General features: G+C 46.2%; 1 protein-coding gene across 3 annotated transcripts in view; it reads left to right on the top strand.

The window, feature by feature from the left end:
* Positions 1-24,268, top strand: part of FBXO40 (F-box protein 40) — an 82,200-nt gene extending 57,932 nt beyond the window's left edge. For all 3 annotated transcript variants that reach the window (XM_069635825.1, XM_069635826.1, XM_069635827.1), the window contains exon 3: positions 21,559-24,268. In XM_069635825.1, coding sequence (XP_069491926.1) covers positions 21,559-21,765 — 207 coding nt within the window. In that variant the 3' untranslated portion in view covers positions 21,766-24,268. The remainder of the gene's footprint in view (positions 1-21,558) is intronic.
* The last annotated feature ends 3,250 nt before the right edge of the window (positions 24,269-27,518 follow it).

A 27,518-nucleotide genomic window follows, 5' to 3' on the forward strand; every position in this document is an offset into this window, starting at 1 on the left:
AGTTTAAATGTGGGAATGGCTGGATCTTATGGGAGTTTGCGGAACATGGCCTTGCTGATGAAGCTCTTACCGTTGTTCACACACACTCGGGCGAGAACAGAGTCCTTCCCTTCATTCAACAGAACAGGGATGAACAACTGCTCTCCAATTTTCTGAACATCAGCCAGGCTCTGAGCTGATTTCTCATCTTTCTGGACTATAGGAGTGGGATTTTCTGATTGTGAAGTTGTAAAGAATTTCAGAGTGTTTCCTTCCAGTGTGGAATGCCACCTTAGACTGGAAGGAAGGTTGATTTTCAGAAATTGAGAGGACCCCCATCACCAGCTTGTTGTCCTACTGCTATTACTGTCACGTCTGGGATTTGGTTGTCTGGAAGTGAAATTCTACTTGGTCATATTTTTGCTCAACCATGTGGCATGTGCCGTTTAAACGAACATAGTTGACACTCTGTTTAATTTTATTGGTTGACTAGTCTGGGTCCAGAGAACCTTGTTTACACAATCTATTAAGGGCGACAACCTTCGCAGGAGGTCATTCCCTAGTAAACAAGATGTGCCCTCTGGAGTTACAAATATGACCGGGTGCTTCACCTTGAGTTGCCCAATTTTAATGTCCAAATCCGCAGTCCCCTCGATGGGAATTTCCTTCCTGTCGAAGTTCTGAAATTGTCCAGGAAGAGGGGTGAGAGGAATTTGGTATTTCTCCCCCCTTCCCAAATTAAGTTTATCAAAGGCCCTTTTTGACAGAAGGTTAGCATGGGATCCAGTGTCCACCAGTGCCAAAATTGTACACTGCCCCAGTATCTGGACCGGGGCATAGAATCTTCCCTCCTTCTCCTCAAGGGGGCACAGATAATGTACATTTTTGGACAACTGGTGGATTAGTTTCTTGGTTTTGGATACGGATAGCGAGGTGATTTGGGCAGAATTCAGTTTGGAGTCTTTGGAATCTGAAAAGAAAAGGTGACAGCTAGATATGGGAGAGGTTTTGGGTTCCCCTGGTTCTGGTTCTGGGCTGCCCTCCCCCCTTTTGGAGGCAGTCACCCGGATGGGTTTGAACCAGGGGATCTTCATGTTGTTGGTTCTGGGGTTGGATGATGGGCGGCGCTAGCTCAGTCCCCACATCTACCCAGTCTAGATTTGGATCTTTTGGGACCCATTTTTCTTCGGGAAGAGTTCCCCATCTCTGAAGGAGAAGATCCTTTTCTCATGATCCTCTGAGGATCCCTCTCCTTCACATTGGAAGATGTGTACCTCTTCCTCAAAATGGGTCTTTTTGGGCTCTTTATTTCTCCTACCCCCCAACCCCCTCTGCTCCTTGGGTTGCAGACTTTCAGGGGCATGAGATTTTGGTTCCGGTTCCTAGGTTTCCAGGGGCTTTTGACAAGTGGGGAAGGAAGCTTCCTCCAAGGCTTTACACCCCCCTTCCCCTTGTGCCTCCTCCCTGGGAACCGGTGGGTTGTCGGGGTTCTTCCCCCCTCATTGCTCTGGAGCACCGGGTCCTGAGTTTGAGGCATTCTGCTCCGCCATGCTCATCTGAGGGTTCTGTTGAGCCCTCAGCATGCGTCCCAAATCCTGTGCCATGTTTTGGACCTGGCGCTCTAGTTGTGACACCCGCTCAGGCTGATACAGGGTTCTCATTTCTCCCCTGGGCTGATCCCAGGAAGGGTAGCTATCCCTTCTCCCAAAATACCCCGGGTTTGGAAAATTTGGGTACCCCTCCACCCTTGGCCTCCCCTCTCCAGGATTTGGTTGTCTGGGCTCAGGAAATTGGGGAAAGAAGGATGGATTGTTCTGGGGTTGAAAGTTTTGCGGGTACCTGGGGAAGAAGTTCTGTCCAGGATTTGGGGAATTACTGCCCTCCTGGGGGAAGTGAGAAGGGAAGTTTCCTGGGTTAGCTGCTGTTTGGTTAGATACCCTCCCCCTTCGGCTGGAGGAGTCCACACATAACCCAGGATGGGTCTATTCCCCTTGTAACGGGGACTGATGTAGTCAGGGGAGTTAGGGGACCCATTTGTGTGATTGCCTCCCTGGCTGCCTGTTTGTGACAGGCCCGAGGGCCTTCTGTGCTTGGGATTATTCTGATTCTGTGCAGGCAGGTTTTTATGCCCCCCATCTCTAAATCTAAAATGGGGGCAACCTTCACCTCTGCCACCTTAGCAGCAGCAGGGGTGTTGGTTGGTCTGGGGCTTTTTGGAATATTTTTGTTTTCTATGGGCTTTTGCACCTCATAAATTTGTGTGGCCTGTTCAATGACCCAGTCTAGTGATGTTTTCTCATGAAAGTCTCCCACTAGCTGGGTCATGATGTACTTGGGGAGAGCGTGGAAAAAAGTATTCACAAACTCTTTGCTGTCAGTGCGCACCCTTCTGGTTGTCTGCGCAAAGGCACGCTTTAATTCCTGAACAAATTCTTGTGGTGCCTGATCTTCCCCACATTGCAAGTTGTAGGCTGTCTTGCGAGCCTCCTGAGGACTTCTGTGCACAGAAAAATGTTTCAAGATGGCCGCCCTATAGGTGGACCATCTAGAATGATTTTGGTCCTCCAGCCCCGGAAAGAAGCTGGAGTACTCTGGAGAGAAGGTCCATTTCACATACTGAATACAGCTTTTGCTGTCCTTGAAATGGAAAGTTTCCATCATATGTTCAGCTCTAGGTGCTCCCAAACAGAATATTTTGCGTTCTTATACTAGGGCGTTATGACGCTCCTTATCGCTTTGATTTGTTTTAGGTGATCCTTGAGCAAGGCCCTTTTTACCTCATTGTCCTTTTTGGTTCGGGTGACCCTGGTCCACTCCTCCTCTGACTCAGAGACACTGCTCCCAGAGGTGCCCGTCTGGTCTCCTAGGCTCTCCCGGATTCTGCAAGCCTGGGAATGGCTGGCAGAATGTGGGGCTAGTTTCCTGAGTCCCGGGGCGCTCAGAGGAGTCTTCTGATTCCTCCTTGCTCCCAGGATTTGATGAGTACCACCACCCCCCCAATGTCCTAGCTGGGCAGAGGTTTTCAGGATGCCCTTAGTGGGCCTACACTCATGGAGTTCCCCCACTAAAGTTCACAGTACTTGGGAACCCATACCCAGATGCCTGCCCATCCATTCCTGGGAGGCGCTGATCCATGAGCCCATGTTCCTCATTGGATTGAAGTCTGCCATCCCCGTGGCCCTTGGCTCATGAGTGCCAGTGCACATGGGGTTGGCAGAGTCCAGAGATTGGAAGAGATGAAGGCCTCTGGTACTATGATTCCTGAGGTTATGCTCAGGTGTTTCCCTTTCCCAGCGAACCTCATCTCTCTCAGCCCCTGCTCCCTGTTACTATGCAAGAACCTGAGCTTTCTGTTCCCCTATCAAGGCCTTGCTAGTTTCTATCAATTGCTCTTGCAGAGCTACCTGTCTGTGGAGCGTGTCATTATTCTCACAAAGAGCCTCATTATCTCTCTGTGCTTCCTGTGTTGTTTTAGAGTACTGGGCCAGTCTTTGCTGCAGGAGGGTTACCTTCTGAGTCCTGTCAATACTGGCCTGGTCCTTCCTTGCTAGAGCCTCTTCCGCCCTCCTGGTGTGTTCTAACAATTTTTCATGGTCTTTTTGGAGGTCACCCAGTCCCTGAAGGACCAGATTTTCTTCTATCTTCTCTTTTAAGTAACTGGCCCCCTGGCCTAAGGTGCCGCTTTCCTGAACAAGAGACTGCCTCTGTGCAGCCAGGTTGTCCCTCTGTCTTTGGAGTGCACCAGCTTTCTGGCGGTCTTCATCAAATTCTGCCTGCGTGTCCAGGTCTTTTAACATTAATTTAACATTAATTTATTATCCTCTTCTTTTTCTCAATCCCCCCAATATGCAATAGAAAGAGATAGAAGGAGAGAAAACAGGTTTCAGGAATACACACTCAACAAATACAGTATCAATCCCAATTTCCCCCAGCAAACACAGAGAAAAACAGGAATGATTGCAACTTGTCAAAATGGTTTTGAATGTGGCTTTGAATGGAACGGTACAAACACTGAAAATGGATTTAATTCACTAAAATTGATTCAATACTAGTGGGAGCCACTTTGTATAGTTTCAGATAAACACTAGCAATGATTATTGAGTAACTAGCAAGTTGAAAACTTAATTCTGAGGTCGGATGCAATGTACAGCTGTTTCACACGTGATAGATTTGAGCCAAACAAAATAATTGCGTCAAACTTTTCCACGTGCGCTAAGTGCGATTGCGGAAAAACTATAAGGAGTTGTGATGCGGTTTTGGATTCGTTGGAAAGCTGAGGATGTTAGTTATGAAGGTTTTTGTAGAAGCCTGTTTTTTCAGAAAGAGTCAAAATTCGTAAAACAAGGTTGCGCTTTTTAAACTTACAAACAAGGTTTTTTATACTAGGGAGACTATGAAGCCACAAACTAAACGACAGCACAGCCACCAGTCCAGTGACGCCTCTGGCTGGTTTTGCCCGCCGAGACGCTTGTCTTTCTTCAGCAAATATATTAGCGCCAAGATGATTTTAACACTACTATTACCAAAGGACTATAGGGATGAGAGAAAGATTCAGGTAAGATCCAAGATTTTCTACAATGCAGTTCTGGATATAAGAGAGTGGGTTTGGATAGGGATGACTTATGGATAATACCTATGCTAGAGACAATCCTGTGCTATGGATACTCACTACCACTGTTTGGAATGGACCCGTGAGAGATCTGGTCAGGGATACTTTCTGGACTGGAATTCTGCTAGCACACCGGACTGGACTCAAGGCGCTCTGGTTCTGCACTCAGCACGGCACTCTGGACACTGCACAGCGATATTGGACTGGATCTGATGGGTTGGTTCTGGTTGACAGCTATCTGGTCACAGCTCTGCTCTACTGGGTCAGATCTCTGGATTCTGGCAAGAATTCTTAGCAAGAAAGCCGCACAGCTCAGCCAGGCTGTTTCTTTTGTTGTTCCCCTTGGAGGTCTGGGGTAAAATCTGGTTTCAGGATTTGTTAAAGGCCAAGCGAGAATGGTTCAGCTTTGGAAGTGGGCCTTTCTGCTTTCAAAGTTCTTGAATCTGGAATATGGATTTCTCTTGCAAAGTGCTTCACCAGCAATCGGATGGGGAGTGGATGTGTGTGTCACTAGGTCCTAAACTGTCTCTATTTATGTATTTTCCAAAAGGGTGGGTATGCTGACTTCTACTAGGCACACCCCCTAGATATTCTATTGGTTAGGGTATTTCCTCTCCCCTGATTTGAGAAGAAAACCTGGTGTCATGATGACAATGTATTTTATAATCCAGGGAGAACCTCCCCTTTGTTTCTGCACATGAAATCTATTTTTCATACAAGACATATTTACAATTTTGCAACCTTAATACCAATAGCATATTTATATCAGATATTTGTTGGAGCAGGTATTCATCCGAGCCCCGTCATGGTGAGAGCTTGGGTCTAGATTTGGCAATTTTTCGCACTTTTGGTCCGGTACCCAATGTCAGATTTGTCCACATTTTTACACATATGTGTGCATGACATCTGGGCATAATCATGTGAAGATTCATGTTTCTGGCATCACCACAATTGCTCAGAACTACAAATTCTGTAGTCTTGTCCCTGAACATAGCACAGAGTTCTGAGTAGTTTTAAACCGTGACCAGAATTTTCATATTAACAATACTGTTCTTTTACAAATTTTTACAATTTTGCACAGTCCTCTGTCAGTATACTTCTTGTGCTATAAGAATACACATAACTGTCTGTCCCGCCTCCAATCCCCTGGCAGGAGTTTCTGTTGACAGTTGCTTCTGCATATCTTTTCAATCAAGGGAGTCTTTTGTCTCTCCCCAGAACAGCAGAGTGAAACCTCCTCCCCTCTTCATCAACACATAAATAGGAGTTCCTGTCCTTTTGGTGAGAAGCAGAAGGGTGTGTTTCCCAGTGGGGGAAGCTTCTTTGAAGTTTTGCTGAATCAGGTTACTTTAAAGTAAATTGTTACATTGTTCTTTGTTGAAATGAAAGTTACAATTTTTAAAACAGGCAAACAAATCTCTAATTCCAGTCTTATTAAACATAGAAATTAAATAGTTGCAACCTATATTGCTTTTGATAGCAAGCCACTTCATTTCAACCATTTGATTTTACTGTACAAGTTCAAGCTTCCATTGTAATTAAATGACAGCTTTCATACAGGCGGCCGGCGGTACTGCGCCCATATGTTACAGATTTTCACAGGCAAGCACCTTTTTTAATGTGAATATTGTTGTGATGAAATCTGCTTCTCCTGACATTGTGTGCTTATGTGGATTCTTTAAATACAGTGACGGGTAACACCCAGCAAGGATGTTGGATCTTTTCTGATGTCTGGGAACCACTATTTTGTGATTTCAGCAACAGAGGAAAAACGGATTTTAGAGCACTTCCGGGTTTCCTTGCAATGAAGCATTGCCTTTCATGTAGTTTCCATTTTCACTCTGTGGTCAGCCCAATGACAGATTTCAGTAGCGTGATCTCCTGTTCCACTACTGACACAGGCAAAGTAGATTGGCAGCCAACTTTCTGGTTTCACGGCGCAATTCTCAGAGGTTTAGCGCGCATAGGCCTTTTTGCTGCCATTTTGTTGGTTCTGGTGCCACCAGCACACAGTGAAGTCACAGGGCAGTGCCTAGTGGGTCAATGCATCCCACAATGGGATCAGTGATTGAGATGTTGTTGTTATTAGCATATTTTGTAGGTCGAGCATTGACGCAATTTGTATATTTGTAATCCACCGAAATCAGGAAGGAGCAAGTGGAAAGTGTAGGCTAGTGGCTGTCAGTGGGAGTGTTGGGAGTGACATTTTCACTGGATCAAGTAAAGGTGGATGTGACACGCTTTGCCCTAACATTTGCATTTACATTGTTGTTTACATTGTCGTTTACTCTTCTTGGCTAAGGAAAGTCCTTAGGTGAACCTGGCTTAAGCTCGCAGTTCTCGGGTATGTTTTTCATGGTATGCAGTCTTTGTATAGAAAATGATTTAACCCCTTAAGTGCCAAGGACGACTATGCTCGTCCTTTTTGCATAGCCTTCCATAATAGCCTGGCACTTAGAATGAACATATAACGAAAAACATTATGAAGAATGCATTTAGGGGTGGGGTAAAGGGTTAAATGTTGTGGGGAAACGGTTGGGGGGGTTAGGGGTAGGAAAAAAATATTTGTGATATTTATCATTATAAAAGTTTTGATATATGTTCATTCTTTATAAAATGTTTCGATATAAAGAAATGTAACCATGTTGCATGATTTGTCGAGGCCCCAGGATGCACCCGAAAAAAAAGTGATGGGTGGAGGGTTGGAATAATATCTGAATCACTGGCACTGCTCTGGACAACTTTCCACACCACAGTTGTTCAGCCCATTTTCACCATTGCAAAAGGGATCCGGCCATATGCAAATCAGTCAGGCACTGCCACCAATGGGACTGAAGCTTGAACTGCTAGACCAGGTCCCTTCAGCATGGAAAAACGAGTAGCCCCAGACATGTTTTGGCCTTGTTGGGCCTCAATAGTGAGGTGCCGCTTGGTTCCCTATGGTGCAGCGAGCAAGGGACCCACCTCTGGCCATACCCTCGATCACACAGGGAGACAAACTATACCCAAAAAAGTGATGAGGGTGTGCCATGCTTGGAGCCATCTTCCTCAGTCACCCATCTATTTGGGTCTCCAAGGCAACCCTGGTCCTACAGCAATTCCAGGTCTACTCTGCCCAGCATGCTCCACCCATTACATACCCAGAAGCGCTCTGTTTTGGGTTTGGGAACCGATATACTATAACCCCCCATCAATGGTGCCACTTATCAAATTGTCACCCATTGTATTCAATGGGTTGCACGCCAGCACCTTCATAATGTAGGCCCCTTTAGCAGAATCAGCACAAGTGGCCTTTTTGTGAGATAGTTACACTTTGTCCCACTTCCAGGTGTAACCCCTTCCAGTGCCTCGCTTGGTACAGAAACAGAGACTTTCTAATCCCTTGTGGTGGCTGCATGCCTGGTGTTCTCAGCTGTCTGCCTTTTGTTGCATGGCATCTCTGGGTAAAATGGGGCACATGCCAATGCCTCTTCTGGTGCCTCTGCTCTCAACGCTGCACTGCTGCCCCTGGACAATTGCTCCATTGCCCACACAATCACTTTCCAGTACTGTGTCGTGGGTCTCCCAACTCCACTGCCCTGGAGCTTTCCTTTCTCAGGTGCTTAGCAGATATGGGTATGCGCCCACGGCTCTCTCCATCATCTTCAAGATAGCATCCTGCGTGAGTTCAAATAAGATGAACCAGAGCTTGCAGGTCCATAGGTGTGTGGATTTGGACCCACTCTCTTTGGGGGCAGTGCCGTCTCATTTTCTATGGTGGTCTAGCCTTGGTGTGCTGCAGAGGGTCCTGGGCTGACAAACACCAATAAGGGTGTCACAGTTGCCAACAGAGTCCTTCACAGTTCTGCTGTGTGGTCTCAGTTTACATTGATGATGCATTAGGCCGGTGGACCAAAGAGCTCATGGAACAGGCAGAACGCTGGGTCATCTGCAGATCACGCCCCATCTCTCCGATCATAAAAAGGCATTCGTGGTGAAGCTGATGTTCTGCAGATTTCCAACTTGCCTTCTCCGATTCAGTGGCTTGAAGTGGAGGACATTCAACAACTCAATATTCGGTGTGGATTCAATACAGACTGGTGTTTGTCAAGGGAGAGGAACAGAATCTGTATTTGTTACTCATAGGTTTGTCAGACACAATCTACAATCCTGCCACTGAGGACAAATGGTGGGTGGGATAGTATTCGCTGGACACCAGACAATATTAGACTTCTAAATCAAAATCTAACCAGGACAAAGATGAAATCCACGTTCAAATGGAACTTAGCAGTGTTTCACGTGGATAACTTCGATACTTTTCTGATTGAGTTGTTGAATAATGTAATGAGTAAAAGATCATCAAAAAGTGGGAAGATGAAAAAACAACATATGCGTGCATTTGATGAACAATTCGCAGCTAAAAAGAGGGAAATGAGTCCATTAGAGAAATTAAATCCTTCACCCATCAAGTTGAAGTACAAGTACGCATGTGTAAGAAAATAAAAAAAGATTATGTTTTTTTTGTAAAAGTCAAAGCCCAAAGTTACTTCAGCGGGACAAGGAAATGATGCTACAGATCCTTATTAAGAGGGATGCAGGATCTTTTAGGGAGTTAGTTAATGTGCTGGACTTCATTAGGTACTTGTACCTATGGACTCTCCTATTTTTAATCATTTTTTTAACTTGGAAATTGTAGAGTAACTTTTAAATTCAGAGTAACTCTGAAAATTCTCAGAATTATCTGCACTAAAACACTTTGAAATTTGTTTTGAAGAGTTCAAAATGCTTATGATGTGTGATATTCGTTTTTATGAAACTGGGATTCTATTGTATATTATTAATATGTAGTTTGTATGGAAATGTTTGTAATCTTGTGTACAAGAATTACGTTTTAATCTAGACTTTATTAAGATACTTTTCTGTATGTTTTGTACAAATGTTTAAAAAATAAATTAAAAGAAAGGTATTTTAAAACCATACACAATAAAAAAAATCCTCCCATTCTGTTTCCAACCTGGGAAAAAGGACTGCTTGTTATTCTGTTCATGCTAATGACATTTACATTACCAAATGTCACGTATCTTTGGGTGCCTACACAGTGGGAATCGGTTAACAATAGTTTTCCACAGTTGAACGGCAAAGGGTGACGTCCTTCAGCCAAATTTCATGGTTAGGAACAGGTTAGGAACAGGGCCATGATACCAAGGCATGACCACCCTTCCCTTTGCCAGTAGGCAATCAAGTCCCACTAGCCTCGAAAGCCTTTGGGAGATCACTGCTAAAGCTTAATATGAGAACAGGGAGGCAAGTGTAATATGCCTCACCACCACACAATTTGTTCAATAACCTTGTACACCCCACACTGGAATTCTGCAATATTTGGGCAGGCCCATGTCAAAAGTAAAAAACCTTTATTCAGCATTCCACAATGAGCACAATTATCCACTACCACTGGGAAAATCTTATGCGAACTCTAGGAAGAGTGGTTTGTTTGTTTGTTTGTTCTATTTATTTGTATAGCGCTCCAGACCCAGAGGTAGTAGGGCGCTTCGGCAGGTTACAGCATAGTATATACAGTTTGCAGATATACATTTATGAAATATGTACAGTTTATACAGTTTGCAATAAGCATATGAGATAGAGGGTGGAGAAGTTTAATTTTTCTCCAGTAACCATCTAATAACATAGTTCCTGAAAGACTGAAAGGATTCAATCGATTTAATGTTGAATGGTAGGGAATTCCAAAGTAGGGAGGCAAGAACCGTGAAGCTGGATCCTCTGGCTCTTTTTAAGGTGAATCTGGGCACTGTAAGGCATAGCGTATTGGAAGATCTGGTAACTCTGGTAGCCGATTTCAGTGTAAATTTGTTGGTGAGGTAGGGTGGGGCTAGATGGTTAAGGGCTTTATATGTGAGACATATGGTTTTTAAGTCGATTTGTTGTTGTATAGAGAGCCATTTGCAGAATTTTCTGGTGGTGGAGATGTGCTCTCGCCTAGGGATATTTAATGCTGAGTGTAGCGCGTTGTTTTGAAGTACCTTTAGTTTGTTAATTATGGATTGGTTAGCATCTAGGTAGAGGCTGTTGCAATAATCCAGTTTAGACTGTATTAGAGCCCTGGCCAGCGTGAGGCAACTATTAGTGGACAAGAAAGGTCTGCAAGCCCTGATCAATTTGCCAGTGTAGGCAGTGGGAGATGCAGTCATAGTGACTTGTTTGGATAGGTTGGCGTTGGCGTTGAGATAAAAACCAAGGGTTTTCACATTATTTTTTTTTTTAACCTTTTGTTTATTGGCAGAAAGTTAAGACAGGAATAGCACATTTGCACAGAGATACACAAAAATCACAACAGCACAGTTGGGAATTATATCATACATTTTGAGATGGCTCCAGAGTTGGGGGGGTATTGACAACTCGAGGGGAGGCAAGATGTTTAGTTCATGGTAGTGTGTCAGGCTGATCCGGCGGGGGAGCGGGGCCCCACTCAACCTCGTCTTTATTGTTCAGATAGGTGCAGAATTCCGTCCACACATTCTTTGGACGAAATGGATTGGGCAAGGATCCGATATACTCCTCCTCATAGGTTTGTATCCAGGTGAGGGCCTTCAACCACATTCCAAAGGTGGGGGGAGAGCCGCCTGTCCAACCTTGCAAGATACATCTTTTAGCAACAATAGCACACACATTTAAGAATTTAGACATTTTTTTAGCATTTTCTCCAGACCATATTCCAAACAACAGGGCCAGCGGGTCGAGGTCTACTGGGGACCAAATTATCTCTGTGCGCTCTCGTTACTTCCAGCCAGAACGCCCTCAGCACAGTACAGGACCAAAACATGTGCATATGATCTGCCTCTTCAGAGTTGCATTTCGGGCACTTGTGGGTAGGGGAGCGTGTGAAGTTCGCTACTCTGAGCGGTGTGTAATAAAGTCTATTGAGTAATTTATATTGTATTAAGCGGAATCTAGCACTTAGGGAGACTCTGCGCGTGTGCGCGCATATGTTGTACCACATGCCATCAGTTATTTCCAATCCCAGCTCTTTGGCCCAGGCTTCCCGTGGTTTGAGGGACGTGTTCTCTCGCTTGGTTAGCTGCATTTTATACAGGGAGGACACTATATCCCTACTACCTGTGGACCGCCGCCCTTACCCTAAAGTATTGTAGTAGCTCAAGTGCTAAGTTAGAGTGCCCGGGTCTTCATGTTTGGGGGGTGATGAATTTACCATCTGGATACAGGTCTGCGAGTGCTCAGTATCCCAGGGCTTCCCAGTGTTGGATGAAATGGTGATCGTGCGTGGGGGAGAGACCTGGGAATTGACGTAAGGGTAGCCATGTATAGTATGGGCGGTGCCCTTGTGCTGGGTTCAAAATCATATTCCATGCTCTAATCGTAGTGGCCACAGGGTCTGCAGGTGCTTCGGTCTGGAACGTATGGTGTAACAACAGGGTCATAATATTGATCCCGTCCCCCGCCAGTTCCTCCAATTTGACGTGTGGAGGTGGGTTCAGGTGTGGAGTGATGGGCCTGTGCCGCAATCCAATATAGGGTTAGATCTGGGGCTGAGAAACCCCACTTATCATAGGGAGGGGTCATGTGTAACCACTTTTTGCGGACTGCCTCAGAATGCCAGAGGAACTGGGCACACGCAGCGTGGAGTCTCTTAAAATATTGCTTCCCGGGCCAGACTGGAACATTAGCAAAAATGTAAAGGAGTTTAGGGACCGCAATCATTTTGACTAGTGACAGTCTGCCTGCCAGAGACAGAGGGCGGTTGCGCCATTTGAGCAGCTTAGATTCAATGTGCTGTGCCGTTGCCTCATAATTATCAGCCAGTAAGGAGGCTTTGGTCAGTGAAACTTGTACCCCTAAGTACCTAATGCCTCCCGGGGTTTTCGTAGGGGAAATTCACATGTTGGCGGCTGGGTTGCTGCAGTAAGGGGGAATATCTCGGATTTAGAATAATTGATGGTAAAGCCAGAGTACGTTCCTATTTTGGTTATGTCTCGGATAATCGGGTCAAGATGTGTGGAGGGGTCTCTGATATATGGAAGTACGCCATCGGCATACAATGAGATCATTTCCGGCGTGCCCTGTAGGCGAATACCCTTGCGAGTATGTCTGTCCCTGATGTGATCTGCCATGGGTTTGATGGCTAGCGCAAAAAGGATGGGGGAGAACGGGCATCCCTGACGGGTGCCCCTGTGTAACACAAAGGGGGAGGAGACGATGGAGTTAACAAGCACCTTGGCCCTCAGGTTAGTGTATAACAATTTTATGTAGGGAAGCATGTTCGGACCTATTCCCATTTTTTCCAGTATGGCCCATAGGTATTTCCAGGAAACCATGTCAAATGCCTTCTGGGCGTCTAGTGTTACCGCCACTACGTCCGCCTTTGGGTCAATTCTGGACATTATATTGAATAATCGGCGGATGTTGAGAGCAGTGGATCGACCTGGAACAAATCCACTTTGGTCTGCATGGGTCAGATGGGGCATAAATGGGAGGAATCTATTCGCAATTATGTTGGCAACATTTTTCATGTCCGTGTTGATAAGTGATAGGGGCCTATAGGATGCACATTCATCTGGGGGTTTCCCAGGTTTGGGAAAAACGGTGATCAGGGCTTCCCTTAAAGAGGGGGCGGATAGTGGACAATCGAAGGGATTCGGTCCAGACCCCGTGCAATATGGGGGCTAGGACAGCGATGTGTTCACGGTAGAACTCAGATGTGAGCCCATCGGGACCCGGAGCCTTATTTTTCGGAAGGTCAGAGATCACCTGGACTATCTCCTCCAGAGTGAACGGGATGTCAAGTTGTTCCCTGGTACTCTGGGAGATGAGGGTCATAGGGATGCGTTCTAACATGTCCTCTAGATTGAGCATTGTGTTCTGGTTGGGGGCCATAGAGCCTGGCATAGAAGCCAGCAAAGATGTCAATTATGGCCTGGTCGGACCAATGTCGTTCGCCTTGTTCATCTAGAATGCTAACTATCCGGGATCTGCCACCCTCCGCACGTACCAGTTTGGCCAGGGTTCTGCCAGGTATGTCGCCCTCGCCGTACCGTCGGGCGGCCACGGGGCGAGCAAAATAACGCACCTCGCTCAAGGCGGGGGATTCAAACCTTTCTAGTTCTGTTGTAATTTTTGCAAGGGTGGCCGGGGTTGGGGCAGAAGCATGTTGTTGTTCTAGGATTTTGAGCTTCGTTTTGGAGCAGTGTAGGGCTTGCCTTATGGCTCTAAGAACCTCAGCCTCCCTCGAGATACAGATCCCTCTGATGTAAACTTTAAATGCTTCCCAGCGGGTCCCCTCAGGTGTGTCTTGCGTGTTATTGTTTTCGAAAAAGGTGTTTATGTCCGATAATATCTCAGCTTTGAAGACGATGTCAGACAAGGCCTCCGGCTTAAAGCGCCAGGCTGATCTTGTGGCTGGAGTGTTACCCATTTGGATCTGCAGCAGCACGGGGGAGTGTGTGGGGGAGAATCTTAACATCTGACACCCTACCCACTTGACACCCCGACAATAAGAACAAGTCTATTCGTGAAGAGCTATCGTGCACTGAGGAATAGAAGGTGTAATCTCTGTCCTGGGGATGATGCGTTTTCCACATATCATGTAAGTTCAGGGAATTCATATGTGTGAGGAGCCGTTTGGCGGCTCGGGACACGCTCCTACGGGTCGAGATTGTCCTGTCCATGTCATTGTCAAGTATAAGATTCATATCCCCACCCCATATAATGGGAACTTCCACATATTTCATGATAATGGTGGTCACAGCATCTATAAATTCGGGGGAGTCGGTGTTAGGGGCATAAGAATTCACGAGTAGGCATTCCTCGTTAGCCAGGGTGCAATGAAGGATCACATGCCTACCCTCCGTGTCAATGTGGGATGCATGGAGTTTAAATTTCACCGATTTGTGAATGAGTGTTAGGACTCCTCTGGATTGAGTGGAGAATTGGGTATAAAATCTATTGGGGCCCCAGGATAGTGCAAGGTTGGATGCTAGGAGTTTCTGAGCGTGTGTCTCCTGCAGCAGGAGTACCTTAATCCCGTGTCTTTGTGCATATGCTGTGATCCTACGGGACTTTGTAAAATTTGTCAGTCCCCAGATATTCCATGTTAACATTTTAATAGCCATGTTGACATTTTATGGGACATCCCAATTGTGAGAGTTTAAGAATCTGTGTCTGTTTAGCAAAAGATGTGCAGCTGTGGCATTGTTGCGCCTCACTTCGAACCTAGTCCTCACTTTCTTACCGATTTTCTTATAACTTCCCACAACTTTCCCGCCCCCCACCCTCACCGCCCGGAAGGAACTAGCAGTGTGATAATACCCTCCCCCAATACAACCAACCGCGTGCCGTTACCAATTTGGCAACGCTTGACTAACAGCCCAACGGGGGCTCAACCATAAACACTTCGCCTCAGAAGGCATTGCAGCTGCAGTGGGGGCTACCGCTGCTGAAGACCCACATTTGTTAACACATGTTATGATGATACATAATAAATATTTTATACGGCTAATGAAACATAGGGTTACAAGGAAGGCTGAGGTGACGAGGTTCGAGACCAGTTGGAAGAGGCATAGCTGATAAAGTCAATAGTAAGGTCATACAGCCTTGAGTGTCAGTTATCATTCATTGGTTCCTCCATTTGGTCAGCTAACGGGATTTGCGCCTCGATAAATTTAACTGCCTCATCTGAAACAGTAAAGAAGTATATCTTGTTACGATGGGCAAACTTTAGTCGAGCCAGGAAGAGCATCGCATACTCTATTTTCCTCTCTCTCAGCATCTTTTTGACTCCTCCAAATTGACGACGTTCCATCTGCACTCCCACAGAAAAGTCAGGGAAGATTCTAATTGTTTGTGAGTCCAGCCTTAGTTCCCTTTTCTCTCTGGCTAATCGGAGTATATGGTCTCTGTCTTTGTAGCTTAGCAGTTTTGCAATTATTGGTCTGGGAAAGTCATCAGGTTTAGGTCGGGGTGCCAGGGAGCGATGTGCTCTTTCCACGGTGAAGAATGGCGATAGCTCTGGGTTGCCAAGTAGGTCCTTGAGGAGTTGTTCGACCACCAGTTCCATGCGACGCTTTAGAGCCATTTCGGGAACCCCCGCTATGCGTATATTGTTTCTCCGTGACCTCGATTCGAGGTCATCACACTTGGCTTTGACCTGTTTCATATCTCGGACGAGCTCTGCGACGGTGCCCTGTAAGGTGTGAACATTATCCTCGTTGACTCCTATTCTTTGCTCTGCCTCCGTGATTTTTGCACCATGTTGGTCCAGTTTGGCTCTGAGGGAGGCTACGTTAGCGTTTATATCGTCCAGTTTTTCATGGAAGGCTGCGAAGTTTTTGGCCATAGACTCCATCATTACAGTTAAGTCAGGCAGAGGTGGATCCGGCAGGGCATCGCCATCTTCTTGCACCATGGAGGACAACGCCTGGTGTGACCTGGGCGCCGCCTTGGTGAACTTGTCCATGGCGCCTATCTTGTTCGCTCCTCTTGCTCTGTTCGACATTGCTGTCTCAGATGGGCAGATTGGTAGTGAACTCAGTACAGGAGTGCAGTAGTGGGGGCGGCAGCTGACCAGCAGTTTTGGCGTGTAAAGTGGGGTTAGCAGGATCACTGTGACCGCCGAAGGTACAGTCGGCGAAGATAGCTGGAGAGAGGTTCGATGGGCTCCAGAGTAGCCAGAAATGTGTTTGGTGGTGTTGAGGCTCACTTGGGTAAGATCAATGAATGTAGGGCCCTCCTGGGCGTAGTGTCGTTCTTGATACCAGTTGTAGCCACTAATAGTGAAGGGTGCCCTCCCCCCTCGTAGTTTATAGTGCTGTTTCAGCTCCCTGGTTGCATATGTCCCATAGGTGGATTAAAGGAATTGCACGCCGTGGGGAGCAGTCACGCGATTGTTCAAGTGGTGATCCCAGTCCGGAAGTGCTGGGGAGGCTTTCATGCGGCAGCGGTCATCGCTGCCTCCAATGGCGTTAGGGTCGGGGAGCAGCCACCGAGTACGACAAACCACCGCCGCGCCCAGAGGGGGAACAGCAGGTAATGTCGAGGTGGAGGGGGGAGATGGGAGCGAGCCGCAGCCACCTCAGCGATGAAGCCGGGCCCGCGGGAGATCCGGCGAGGCAGAGGATGGTTGGTAGCGCGTAACCCGCCCCCAGGCACTCACCTCCTCTGCCCGCTGTCCCAGGGTGGGAGCGCGGTCTCCGGCCCGGCGGCGGCGCACACGGGTGCCACAGTGCCCCGCTCTCCGAGGTCCAGGAGGCGGGCCCAACAGCCGTACAGGGCCGGCCGGCACAGTCGGTCGTATCTCAGCAGCAGCTAAGTCCCAGGCAGCTGATTTTTCACAGTATGTGCCCCGCGGCTAAGGGAGTTATCCAGTACGGTTATCTGGGTCGGAGATGTACGGATTCCGCCGTTGTCCGCCGATGTAGATCTGTGGGTCTCGGAGCTCCGTAGCTAGGCGGCCATCTTGTCGGCTGCTCAACAGCGCCCCCTGGTTTTTACATTTTTAACAATGGGAATTGTGTTACCATTGACGATGATGTTATTATAATTGGGGCTAAGTTTCAGCAGGTTATGAGGTGAGCCGATAAGGAGAAGCTCAGTTTTCTCATAATTCAGGCAGAGGCTGTGTGTGGCCATCCATCCCTGAATGATGGAGAAGATTTCATTGATCCGGGTGACATCAGTGTTATAGTTACCTGAAATGGTGAGGAGTATCTGGGTGTCATCTGCGTAATTGGTGTAGGTGACACCCAGATGGTCCAGTTTGTGAATATGTTATACAGAGTGGGGGAGACACAGGAACCTTGTGGGACACCGCAGGTGATAGGGATGGGGTCTGCTGCCGCCATTGAGGAAAAAACCCTCATGGTTCTATTAGCCAAGAATGATTGTATTCACATGACGGCAGAGGAGGAGAGGTGAGCAGCTGACGAGAGGTGGTTGCAGAGACTTTTATGGTCGACAGGGTTGAAGGCTGCTGAGAGGTCTAGAAGGAGTAGGATGGCGGTGTTACTTTTATCTTTAATATCATCAATCTGACTTTTGAGGTCCACAAGGCAGTTTCTGTTCTGTGTTGAGGTTGAAAGCTGGATTGATGTATTCCAAACAGCTGGTTAGTCTCTAGGTAATCCTGAATTTGCAGGTAGGCCACTCTATCAAGAATTTTTAGCAAGAATGGAACCGTGGTGATGAGTCTGTAATTAGTGGGAATAGCTGGGTCTAGTGATTGTTTTTTTAAGAGTGGGAGGACCCAAAATTGTTTCAGATTGCTGGGTCTGAATTAGGGACAGGAGAATGAGAAATGTAATAGTTTAGTGATGAAAGGGGAGAGCTCTTTAGCTGCATCTTTTATAATCTGGGCAGGTCAGCTATCCCCTATGCAGTTAGAAGGTTTTAAAGAGGTAATGATTTTTTGGACTTCTGGTATAGTTACCTTTTTGAACATGAAGCCTAAGTTTATATCTGAGCGTGGTGGTGTACTTGGGCTAGTGGGCTTGCTACTGGTAAGTTGTTGTCATTTAACCTCAATTTTGGTTTTGAGCCCTGTGATTTTGTTGGCAAGGGCATTCTGGATACTGGTGCACCAAGGTTTGTCTTTCGAGCAAGTATAAGAGGGTGGGTTGGGATTTTCTAATTCCTTAGGATAGTGAAAAGTTCTTTAGTACACGATCCTGCCTGATTTATTCTAACATTGTAAGCTTCTTTCTTGGTACAAATTATCTCCTTTTTGTATAGGGAGGAGATAGACGTAAGATTGGTTTTGTTTTCAGTCGAAGGTGTCGCTTTCCATAGTATTTCAAGCTTAGCTTTCTTTTTCCTCAGTATTTTGAGTTCAGGGGTGTACCAGGAGTTCAAGTGAGCTCTGGGTTTGCCTTTAAGCAGTTTTAGTGGGGCGATAGTATCAATGGCGGTAACCATGGAGTCGTTGTAAATGTTAACCAGTGAATTAAGGTCAGCAGTGGCTGGGTGAGCATTGAGAGTGGGAAGGACAAAGGGATGAGGGCTTCAGCGGTAATGTTACGTTTATTCCTAGTTGGACAGGCTGGTGCAGGGGGGCGCTGTTTAGGAGCTAAGTTGTTGATATTGATATCAAAAGAGATAAGGTGGTGGTCAGTCCATGCAAGAGGTTGGGGGGCTTTGCAAGTGAGGTTACAATTGAGAGCTGCTACCCAGTCAATGATTCTGCCTTTCTGATGAGTGGGTTGAGAGCTGAATTGTGTGAGGCCGTGCTCCGCTAGAGCATTAGCCAGGGAAGAGGCTGGGGTGTCATTGGGGTCAAGGTTAAAATCTCCAAGGATAATATTTTGTTCTGAGGGTTTAGAGTTCTCAGCTATTAGGGAGGTGAAGTCTTCCTCAATGGTTCCAGGCGGACCTGGGGGTCTGTATACTAAGTGCATGGTGATCGTGCTCTTAGGGGTGGTTTGTAACTTGCTCACAAGAATTAAGTGGAGAGCAGGTAACTGATCTGAGGTCTAGTGAGGATTTAAAGATGATAGCTACACATCCTCCTCGAGCATTCGGTCTGTCAGCTCTGAGGATGGAGTAATTGTCGGGAACAGCTAGGGTTAGGTACGGTCCTGTTGCCTCATGTAGCCATGTTTCTGTTAAGGCGAGGAAATCCAAATCGTCAGATAGGATGATGTCGGCAATTTCTGTGGGGTGAGCAACAAGTGACCTGACATTAAGTAGGGCACCTTTTAAGTGGGAGGATTTGGGCTTGTTAGAGGCGGTGTCCTTATTGTTGGCCTTAATCTTGGGTGTTGCAGAAGACTTGCTGAGTGTTCTGGGGAGTCTGGTGCCTAGTCTGTTGTTGCGGATAGTAAGGTCAGGGTTGACTGTAAACTCTGGGCATAAGCTTAAAGGAAACGAATGCATTGACAGTTCTTTTATCTGTCCCAACACAGTGCCTAAGTCATTCTCCCATACCTCCTTCATCCACAGGTGAGACCTCTCACCAGGCGATTAGCAATCTATCTAAACTGAACATCAGTCTGCACTTACCTCACATTGAGACAATGGGCCTCATTACGACCCAGGCGGTAAGTTACCGCCTGGGCCGTGACTTTACCACCATGGCGTAAACTACGTTTACGCCATGGTGGTTGGCGGACTTACCGCCCCATTCCGAGGTTGGCGGGGCGGTAAGTCCCCAATCCCCATTTACCCTTCCCCATTCCCATTTTTGCCCCATAGGGCATAATGGGAGTGGGGAAGGCGTTAATTACGCCACCGTAAATTACGGTGGCGTAATTAACTCCATGGTCCCTTAGCGCCATGGATTTTAACACCCGCTAAAAGCAGGTGTTGAAAGCGCCATGGCGCTAAGGGACCCCGTAATTGGCGGTAAGGGGTCGGCGCAGCTAACGCTGGCGCTAACCCCTTACCGCCAGGGTCGTAATGAGGCCCAATCAGTGCTAATGGTTCATAGATGCTGTGTTGAGATGCAAATCTCAGCACGAATATTCCTAAGGTAAGTACACAAATGCATCAAGCACAGAAATTCAACCACGCCACTTGACATCTTCCATTGACGGAACATCCCATCATCGAAAAGATCATCTTCTCAGAGAACCAGAACATTATCCACTGATCATGTGAGAGAGGCACCCATGACATTTTACAAATATATATGGACGGCCATATGGAATTCCCACACCTCTCCTTTTGGCAAGTTTATGCAATGCTACAGAAACGATATGTACTTTTCATTAGACCAAGGGGGCCCTTCCTAATAGTACTCTTCTCAGCTGATATGGGGCAGCAAATTCTCTTGCCAAATAGACATGGAGTGGTCTGGCAATGGTTGAAACCCGTGGAGTGGAGATAATGCCAAGCAGCCAAATACTCCGGTACATCTGGTAGGATGGGATAAAGGTGTTACAGGGGGAGGGATACCACGTCTCGCCTTCCGGTGCCCCACTCCCACTTCCCCAAAGACCCCTCAACCAGGTGATCCTCCCGATCTGGTCCAGCCCCAGGAACTGGATCCAAAAGCAATGGTTGTGTCCTGGCCGCCTGGACCACAGATCCCCAATGCCCTCGCTGTACAGCCCAATCAACACATTCTATCAAACTCTAAGCCGGTCCCAGCCCATCTAGGCGTCAATAAATGCCAAGGGCAGCTCCGGGAAGAACAATTGCAACTGGTGAACCTGCACATTAAGGCAGAAATGGAGAACCGAGGCAATGATATAGGAATGTGAGAATTGTGAAATCGACCAGTAGGATATCCATGACAAGGTATTGGTTGTCAGTACTGGAACAACCACACTATGGATTAGTTATGTTTTTATTAGTGATTTTGTACATGGCTACCCATTCATCAAGTAGTAGATTAAAGTGACACCCCTCTATCTGCACAAATATTCACCATCAGGCTCCCAGTTACCTAGGAATCCTGTTATGCTAAACAGGTCATAGGTTGTGAAACTCCAAGTACTTTCGACTGTCATCTGACTGAAAAGTACAGTTTTGCCAAAGCCACGTGTCTGAAGGGTGACCAAATGACCCCATGTCACCTTTTTTTCCCCCCAACACTAGGTTTTACTTTTACAAATGATTTGGATCAGGTGCTTAAGGCCTATTTGTCCAATCCAAGTTACTGAGCGCTACAACGCTAGAATCAATGAATGGAAGCTGCATTCTGACGCAACCCATTGATCCTTGCCTTGAGCTTTTCTCCCAGGCTGATTCAACTAACCCCCTTTTCCTTATTCTATATCCCAGCAGTTGGACGTGGTTTATGTATACACCCAGTGAGATTAGTGTTGTGGATTTGTTGTGTTATCATTTAGGATAAGATAAGAAAAAATCTGCCTCTGATACGCTGACTCCCTTGGTGTGTTGAGTAAAAATGTTATTTATCAATAAGCAAGAAGATATAGGGTCACTGTTATCCTTAAGCTTCCAGGCTAAATGATTTTCATTCTGTCTCCCTGAGCTTACTTAGACTTTTTTTCTGCTCCAACCAGGTTTGGCAGTTCAGCAGCCTCTTCTCTACGGTGTCCAAGTGGCAGTTTGAAGACATCCCGCCCATGTCCGAACATCTCAAGACCTGCCCGTTTTATGCTGTGGAACACAAGACGGATCCCTTCCCACTAACAAGCATGCGCGGGCCCAAAGAACGGGCCAGGAGACCTTTCAAGGACCGCCTCGTCAACTTCAGGCAGAGAGTATAGGCAGAGAGGCATTGAGGGACTCCCTGTGTCAGACGCCGGAAGCAAAGTTGGCAGCAGAGCAACAAAGAAGACATTCAACATCTCTTTGGTGTAGACCTCTGACAAGACCCACACTGCATTTTACTCTGCCATGGACCTGGCCTTATGGTTGGTTCTGCATAAGTATGACATTTACGAGTATTAGGTTAGCCATGAAAAAAGCACACCACAAAGTATGGCTTGCTTTTGAATGACGACAATGGGTAATAACCTTAAAATACTGCTCCTAAAAGACAGAAGCGGTGGTGGAAGGAGCAAACTATGGTACGCTTCAAAAATCAATGTGTATGATTGTTGCCAATAACACCCCTTGTAATATAAACTCTGTAGCATAGATCGTTTCCCAGCTTTGCACCTCCTACCCATTGTGGAATTTAAGACACAAAGGGCAACAGTAGGTTGCACTCAAACAGACATGCATCGAATGGGTTGTGCCTTTTAGTGGAGATGAAATGCATGACCATGCCTTCTAGAACAAGTGATGCCATCCTCATAGGAGAGGTCCCGGTGTACACTACGTTTGCAGGTTAGCCTTTTCATAGTTACCCTTAGCTTTGAAGATCAGCTGGAGGTCTGCTGGATGATGCAGGGTTTGTAAATTAAAAGTGAGTGCCACTTTTTAACAGCTTTTATTTAGGTTATCAAGGGGCAGTAAGGCACAGCCTTAAAGAATGCATCTGGCACAGTGATAGGTCATTCGATCTCCCCTGCGGCAATATCGCAAGGCACTGGCAGCTACTGCAGTATTGGTACCCGTCCTGAGCCCTCCAGGGTGGATATTGTGGCCTGAATTGACATTACTGCCAGTGGTACTAAAAGAAACCTGACCAACTGAGGAATTCAAACTCCCCCAGTAGTAGGAGCAATGCTTTCTTGTGGATTACCACTGTGGTATTCACTTGCTACAAGGTGGTGAGAAGGGTACGACTTCCTTTCATCGTGGGATGTGTTTTCAGCAGAGTTTTTACAGCAGTGTTTTTAACGAAAAAACGCAGATATTTTTAGGAGGGGGTTAGAGAAATATATATATGGGGTGTGGGTGTTCGGGAATAGCACACAACGGCGATGGGGGTCTTGGAGGAACCCCCTCAAAAAAAAAATATTCGAAAAAACATCCCACGATCAAATGACATGCAACTGTGAGAAGGTGGCCATCTAGGATGTCCACGTTTTCGTGCCCTTACAATTCCCCCGCACCTCCCCACCCATTCAAAATGTCTTCCCCCCCTTTATTAAAGCAGAGCGATTGCACTTCTATCCTGTAGAGGAAAGAGAAACCTTTGAAAACTTCTGGGGACTTTGTACAATGTGTGCTCCACCTCTGGCATGGAGGTCAAAATTGGCATATTTTCCAGGTGAAATACCACCTTTTAATAGGGCAGAGTTTATCGCTGGTGACTTTCCCTTAAAATACCAGCTGTGGTATTATCAACCAGAGCTGCAATGCAGAGGGTGTAGAACAGCTGGTACTTAGCAAATGCTGCCAGTTGTAAGATGACCACCCAGGCTGTAATGAGGCCCTACGTCAAGGAACCTATCCAAGGTAAGCCATTGAAATGACATTGTCTATGGAGCCAATTCTTTGAAGTCATGCTCTTCAATGCTAATGAGGTGCATTGAAAATAAAACATCCTGCTCCAATTCAGAGCTTGAGAGGGGTGAGAATTTGAGGTCCACCCCAAGCTGGCCCCAGCAGCATCTTCTCTCCGAAAGGGGTACTGTGATAGCACCGAGCAACATGGAAACATTGTAATGGGTGACAGTATGCCAACGTCTCCAAAATGTTATCAGCTGTCGCATTTCCATTCTGGTTCTCCATCCCTCTTTGTTTGCTCTATCCACTATTTGGGTAGTCTCTGCTATCGCTGCACCAAAGGTGGGCTTGTTTTTAGATCATGCTCAGTGTATCCAGGGTTCCATGTAATTTCAACGCCAGTCATTACTTCCAAGTAAATTCATGGTGTTGAAACACAGGATACCATATCCATTGGCATACAGAAGCAATAATGAGATCAGTTGAAATCTGGGGTCATAGTTACTCACATCTATAAAGGTCATATTAAACGTGGTCTATATTTCAAAGAAAGGACCACAGCCCCTAAAACTTGTGTTTCTACTTCTATGGGACTCATTACGAGCTCGGCGGTAAAGGGTTAACGGCACCGGTAAAGGCGCCGGAGCCGTTTCCCCCCTACTGCCCTATTACGAGGTCCCCTTGCGGGACCTGCTCTGGACATCTGGGTTTACCAGACGTCCTTACCGGGTCCCGTGAGGGGGCCAGCATGCTAACAACGGCCCCCCATTAACGGGCCTGTTGTTGGCATGCTCCTCATTCCCACTGACCCCTATGGGGGCTCAAATGGGAATGGGGATGGTCCGGGTGCGGGTTCCCTGAATGGAGCAATACCGGGCTCTCCAAGGTCGGAATGGCCCGGTATTTCCCCATTCAGGGAACCCGGACCCGAGTTTGGAGGCAGGCATGCCCTTCTTAAGGGCATGCCTGCCTCCAAACTCGTAATGAGGCCCTATGTGTCATTTTGATTCTTTCATTTTAGGGCTGTAAAAAAAGGTGCGGAAATCCAGGAGGTCCTAGGTTGCCACACCCTTTGACTCCCCAAACACCAAAGAAGTGTTAATGCTGGATCCCATGTACATGCACTGTATTAACATACTTGATCGAAAAACATTTGACATTTTCAATTTGTTTGAATGTTTTGATAGTTGTTTCAGTCAAATTAAATAAAATAAGTAAATGGGCAGGGGTAAGGGAATAGGTTAAGGTGGGTGTAAGTGGGTGGGGGTTACGGGGAGTTTCCCTCTGCATTTTCGACCAAAGAAACGACCCAAAACAATTAGGTCAAATTGGAAAAGGTCAAATATTTTCGATGAAATAGACCTAAACCACATGCACGGCAGCCGGCATTAAAATGAATCCCTATGTATAGGCGCAATCCAAAGGAATTCAAGACTGTCTGCCTGTATCAAAATTAGATGAGGGCAGAGACATGTCCTGGACGGAGCTTCAGCAAGAGATAGAGAGGACTTTACACACCAGGCCCTAGCCCCGTTCACGAAATCCCATGAAAGTGGCCTACAGCGTAGAAAACAGGTGGATAGCTTGTTCACTGCACCCTGGGCCTCACTTTAAAGAGGCTGCTAAATGACCAAATGTGGATAAATTAGTCTTGCAGAATAGTATTTCATATTTGTAACAGCAAACACATTCAGAAAATAATAATATGGTCAGATTGACTCAAGATGGTCAAGATAGGGATGGGGACCAAGGTATCTCTGGTTGGGTATTTTAAAGGGTCTCCTATGACTTCCGCCACTGGTATATTGCCCACCTTGCTCTACTAAACATTTCAGCTGTATTTAACTTTATGGAATGGGTGCCAGAAATGGACCCTGTACTCCATTGGCTCTCAATTATATTATGTCGGATTGTCGCTGAACGCTAGGGATCCGCCCCGCCTTACTGGCTATCGAACATGTGCATATGGGGGTCATATGCCTGGTTGGGGGCCAAGGAAATCAACTTTGCGTGGCACAGATTTCTCATTGGAGTCGTTACTGGCTCTTTGGGGGAGATACAGGATTGGAGACAAGGCCCCTTCCCCAAAATGAAAACTCTGTTATTGTCTGAACAGCAGGGCCATGTTGCAGTTCAAAAAATACCTACCTGCCCCAAACATTTAAATTTCTCTTCCTTTCAGTTTCTTAAGACATGGGTCTGCAAACTTTGGCTCTACAGAAGTTTTGGACTTCAACTGCCATCAGCCCTACCAAGCATAGTCCATGGTAAAGGATCATGGGAGTCACAGTCCAACACATCTGAAGAGCTGCAGGTTGCAGACCCCTGCTCAGAGCCCAAACACAATGCATCTCTATCCCTCAACCTATCATTCGACCAGACCGCTATACATCATTCACACTGGCACTCAGTCTCCACAAGGGCCCGTTAACCCTTTTGAACCCACACATGGCTACTGTGTGGCAGAAAGCCCTTTGCCTATTTGATTGCTTTTTCAATGACATTAACACTCTGAAAGTGGGTGCAGATCATCACAAAAGTTAGGTAAATTGACTCAGAGGTTATGGGGCCAAGGAAACGACAGTGTTAGGACCATAGAAGGGGCACAACCATTTACCATTTCTAGAGCGCGGTAGGGAGATTTCCCATTTAGATGATAACTGAATCCCGTCTCATCACCCTTGACCCTTAAACAATAGACGTTCGCCTGGAAAGCAATTTGCCAATGGAATGGCACGTTAATTTAATCTTAGCAAGGAAGTCATTTAATTCACCAAATTAACCCTACCTGCTTGCGGAACTTCCAAAGGCTTCATCTTGTTGCAAGAATAGGAAGGAGTTTGAAGATCCCAGGTTGCTTGGTGCTGAATCTTCATAGGACAAAGAGAAGCCACTGCGTCCAATGGTGGGGCAGTATTAGCCCTGCCTGACTCTCCTTCCACTAGACTCCAGTGCAAGAGAAAATCGAATTTGTACTCCTTTGTGATGCCGACGAAAACAGGTTAAAGTAACTATCCACAATTGTATCCCATTGTTCCAAAACCTCTAACAGGATTTTTGACTCGCTTGGATTCACCATGGAGTTTTTTCAGAGGTTACTCCTTGTTGACAAATGGAACCTCTTCTCTATCGATTAGTGTTAACTATTCTGATTGCAAAATAGGTGTGGAGTCAAAATATCGAAAAAAAATGTCGAAAGACAAAAAACAAAAAAAAGAATCGAAAAAATAATGCCGAAAAAAAAGTAGATTTTAAAATGTTTTTATTTATATTTATTTTTTGCCTCTCGCGTGTAAAAAAAAAAAGGTAACAAAAAAAGGGGGGCTGGGGGGAACCCCCCATTTCGAATAAAAAACGTAATAAAAAAGAAATGCGACTTTTTTTTGACATTTTTTTTCTCAATATTTTGACTTTCGACTATTTTGTTTTCGATATTTTGACTATAAACCAGCAAAATATCCTGTGCATTAAACATTAATATATAACTGGATTTTCTTCGCCAGTTTTTTCAAGAATGATCATATTCCAACTTTCCCCGTCCTGCCTGGATCGGAGTGTTACCTTTGGGCATTTAGCACTATATCACCTAAACTCTGACAATATCACTTGTCGCCAGTGGTGTCTTTACCTTCTCAAAGAAAAAGGTGCCAGTGACCAGATGTTGGTATCGTTGGTGACATATTTAGAAGATTGCGGTCCAATGCCTTTACATTGCTGTAGTCACATCTGTAGGTCTTTCCATCGGAGCATTTACATGAGGGCATTTGTTTTGTCTTTTTTCTCTAAATGTGGTCTGGGGCGGGGGGGGGGGTTCTCCAACGCTCCTTCCTCTTTTTTTTCCAGCTAAGCCCACTTACCCTTTCTTATATGTATACATCGTGCTCCCTGAAAAAAGATTAAAAAAAATAAGCAAATGCACCAATGTAAGTGCACTGATTGGAAAGACACCTAGATGTTAGTGAAGCGATGTAAAGAGATGCCAACGAAATGATCAAAGTGAATGGGACCTGCTTCTTCTGGAAATAAAGGGTCTGGTAGTAGTGCGATTTCCTTCTCCTTCGGCATGGCACAAGGCGGAGGCGTTGGTCTTAGAAACCATGGTCTCTTATACCCATGAGATCTGGCTTCAGCTGGTTTTGGAATTCACTATTCCGGCAGAATCTTCACCTGAAAGGGCATT

This window comes from Ambystoma mexicanum, chromosome 7p (assembly GCF_040938575.1).
Source record: "Ambystoma mexicanum isolate Mex_15411 chromosome 7p, UKY_AmexF1_1, whole genome shotgun sequence".
Taxonomy (NCBI): domain Eukaryota; kingdom Metazoa; phylum Chordata; class Amphibia; order Caudata; family Ambystomatidae; genus Ambystoma; species Ambystoma mexicanum.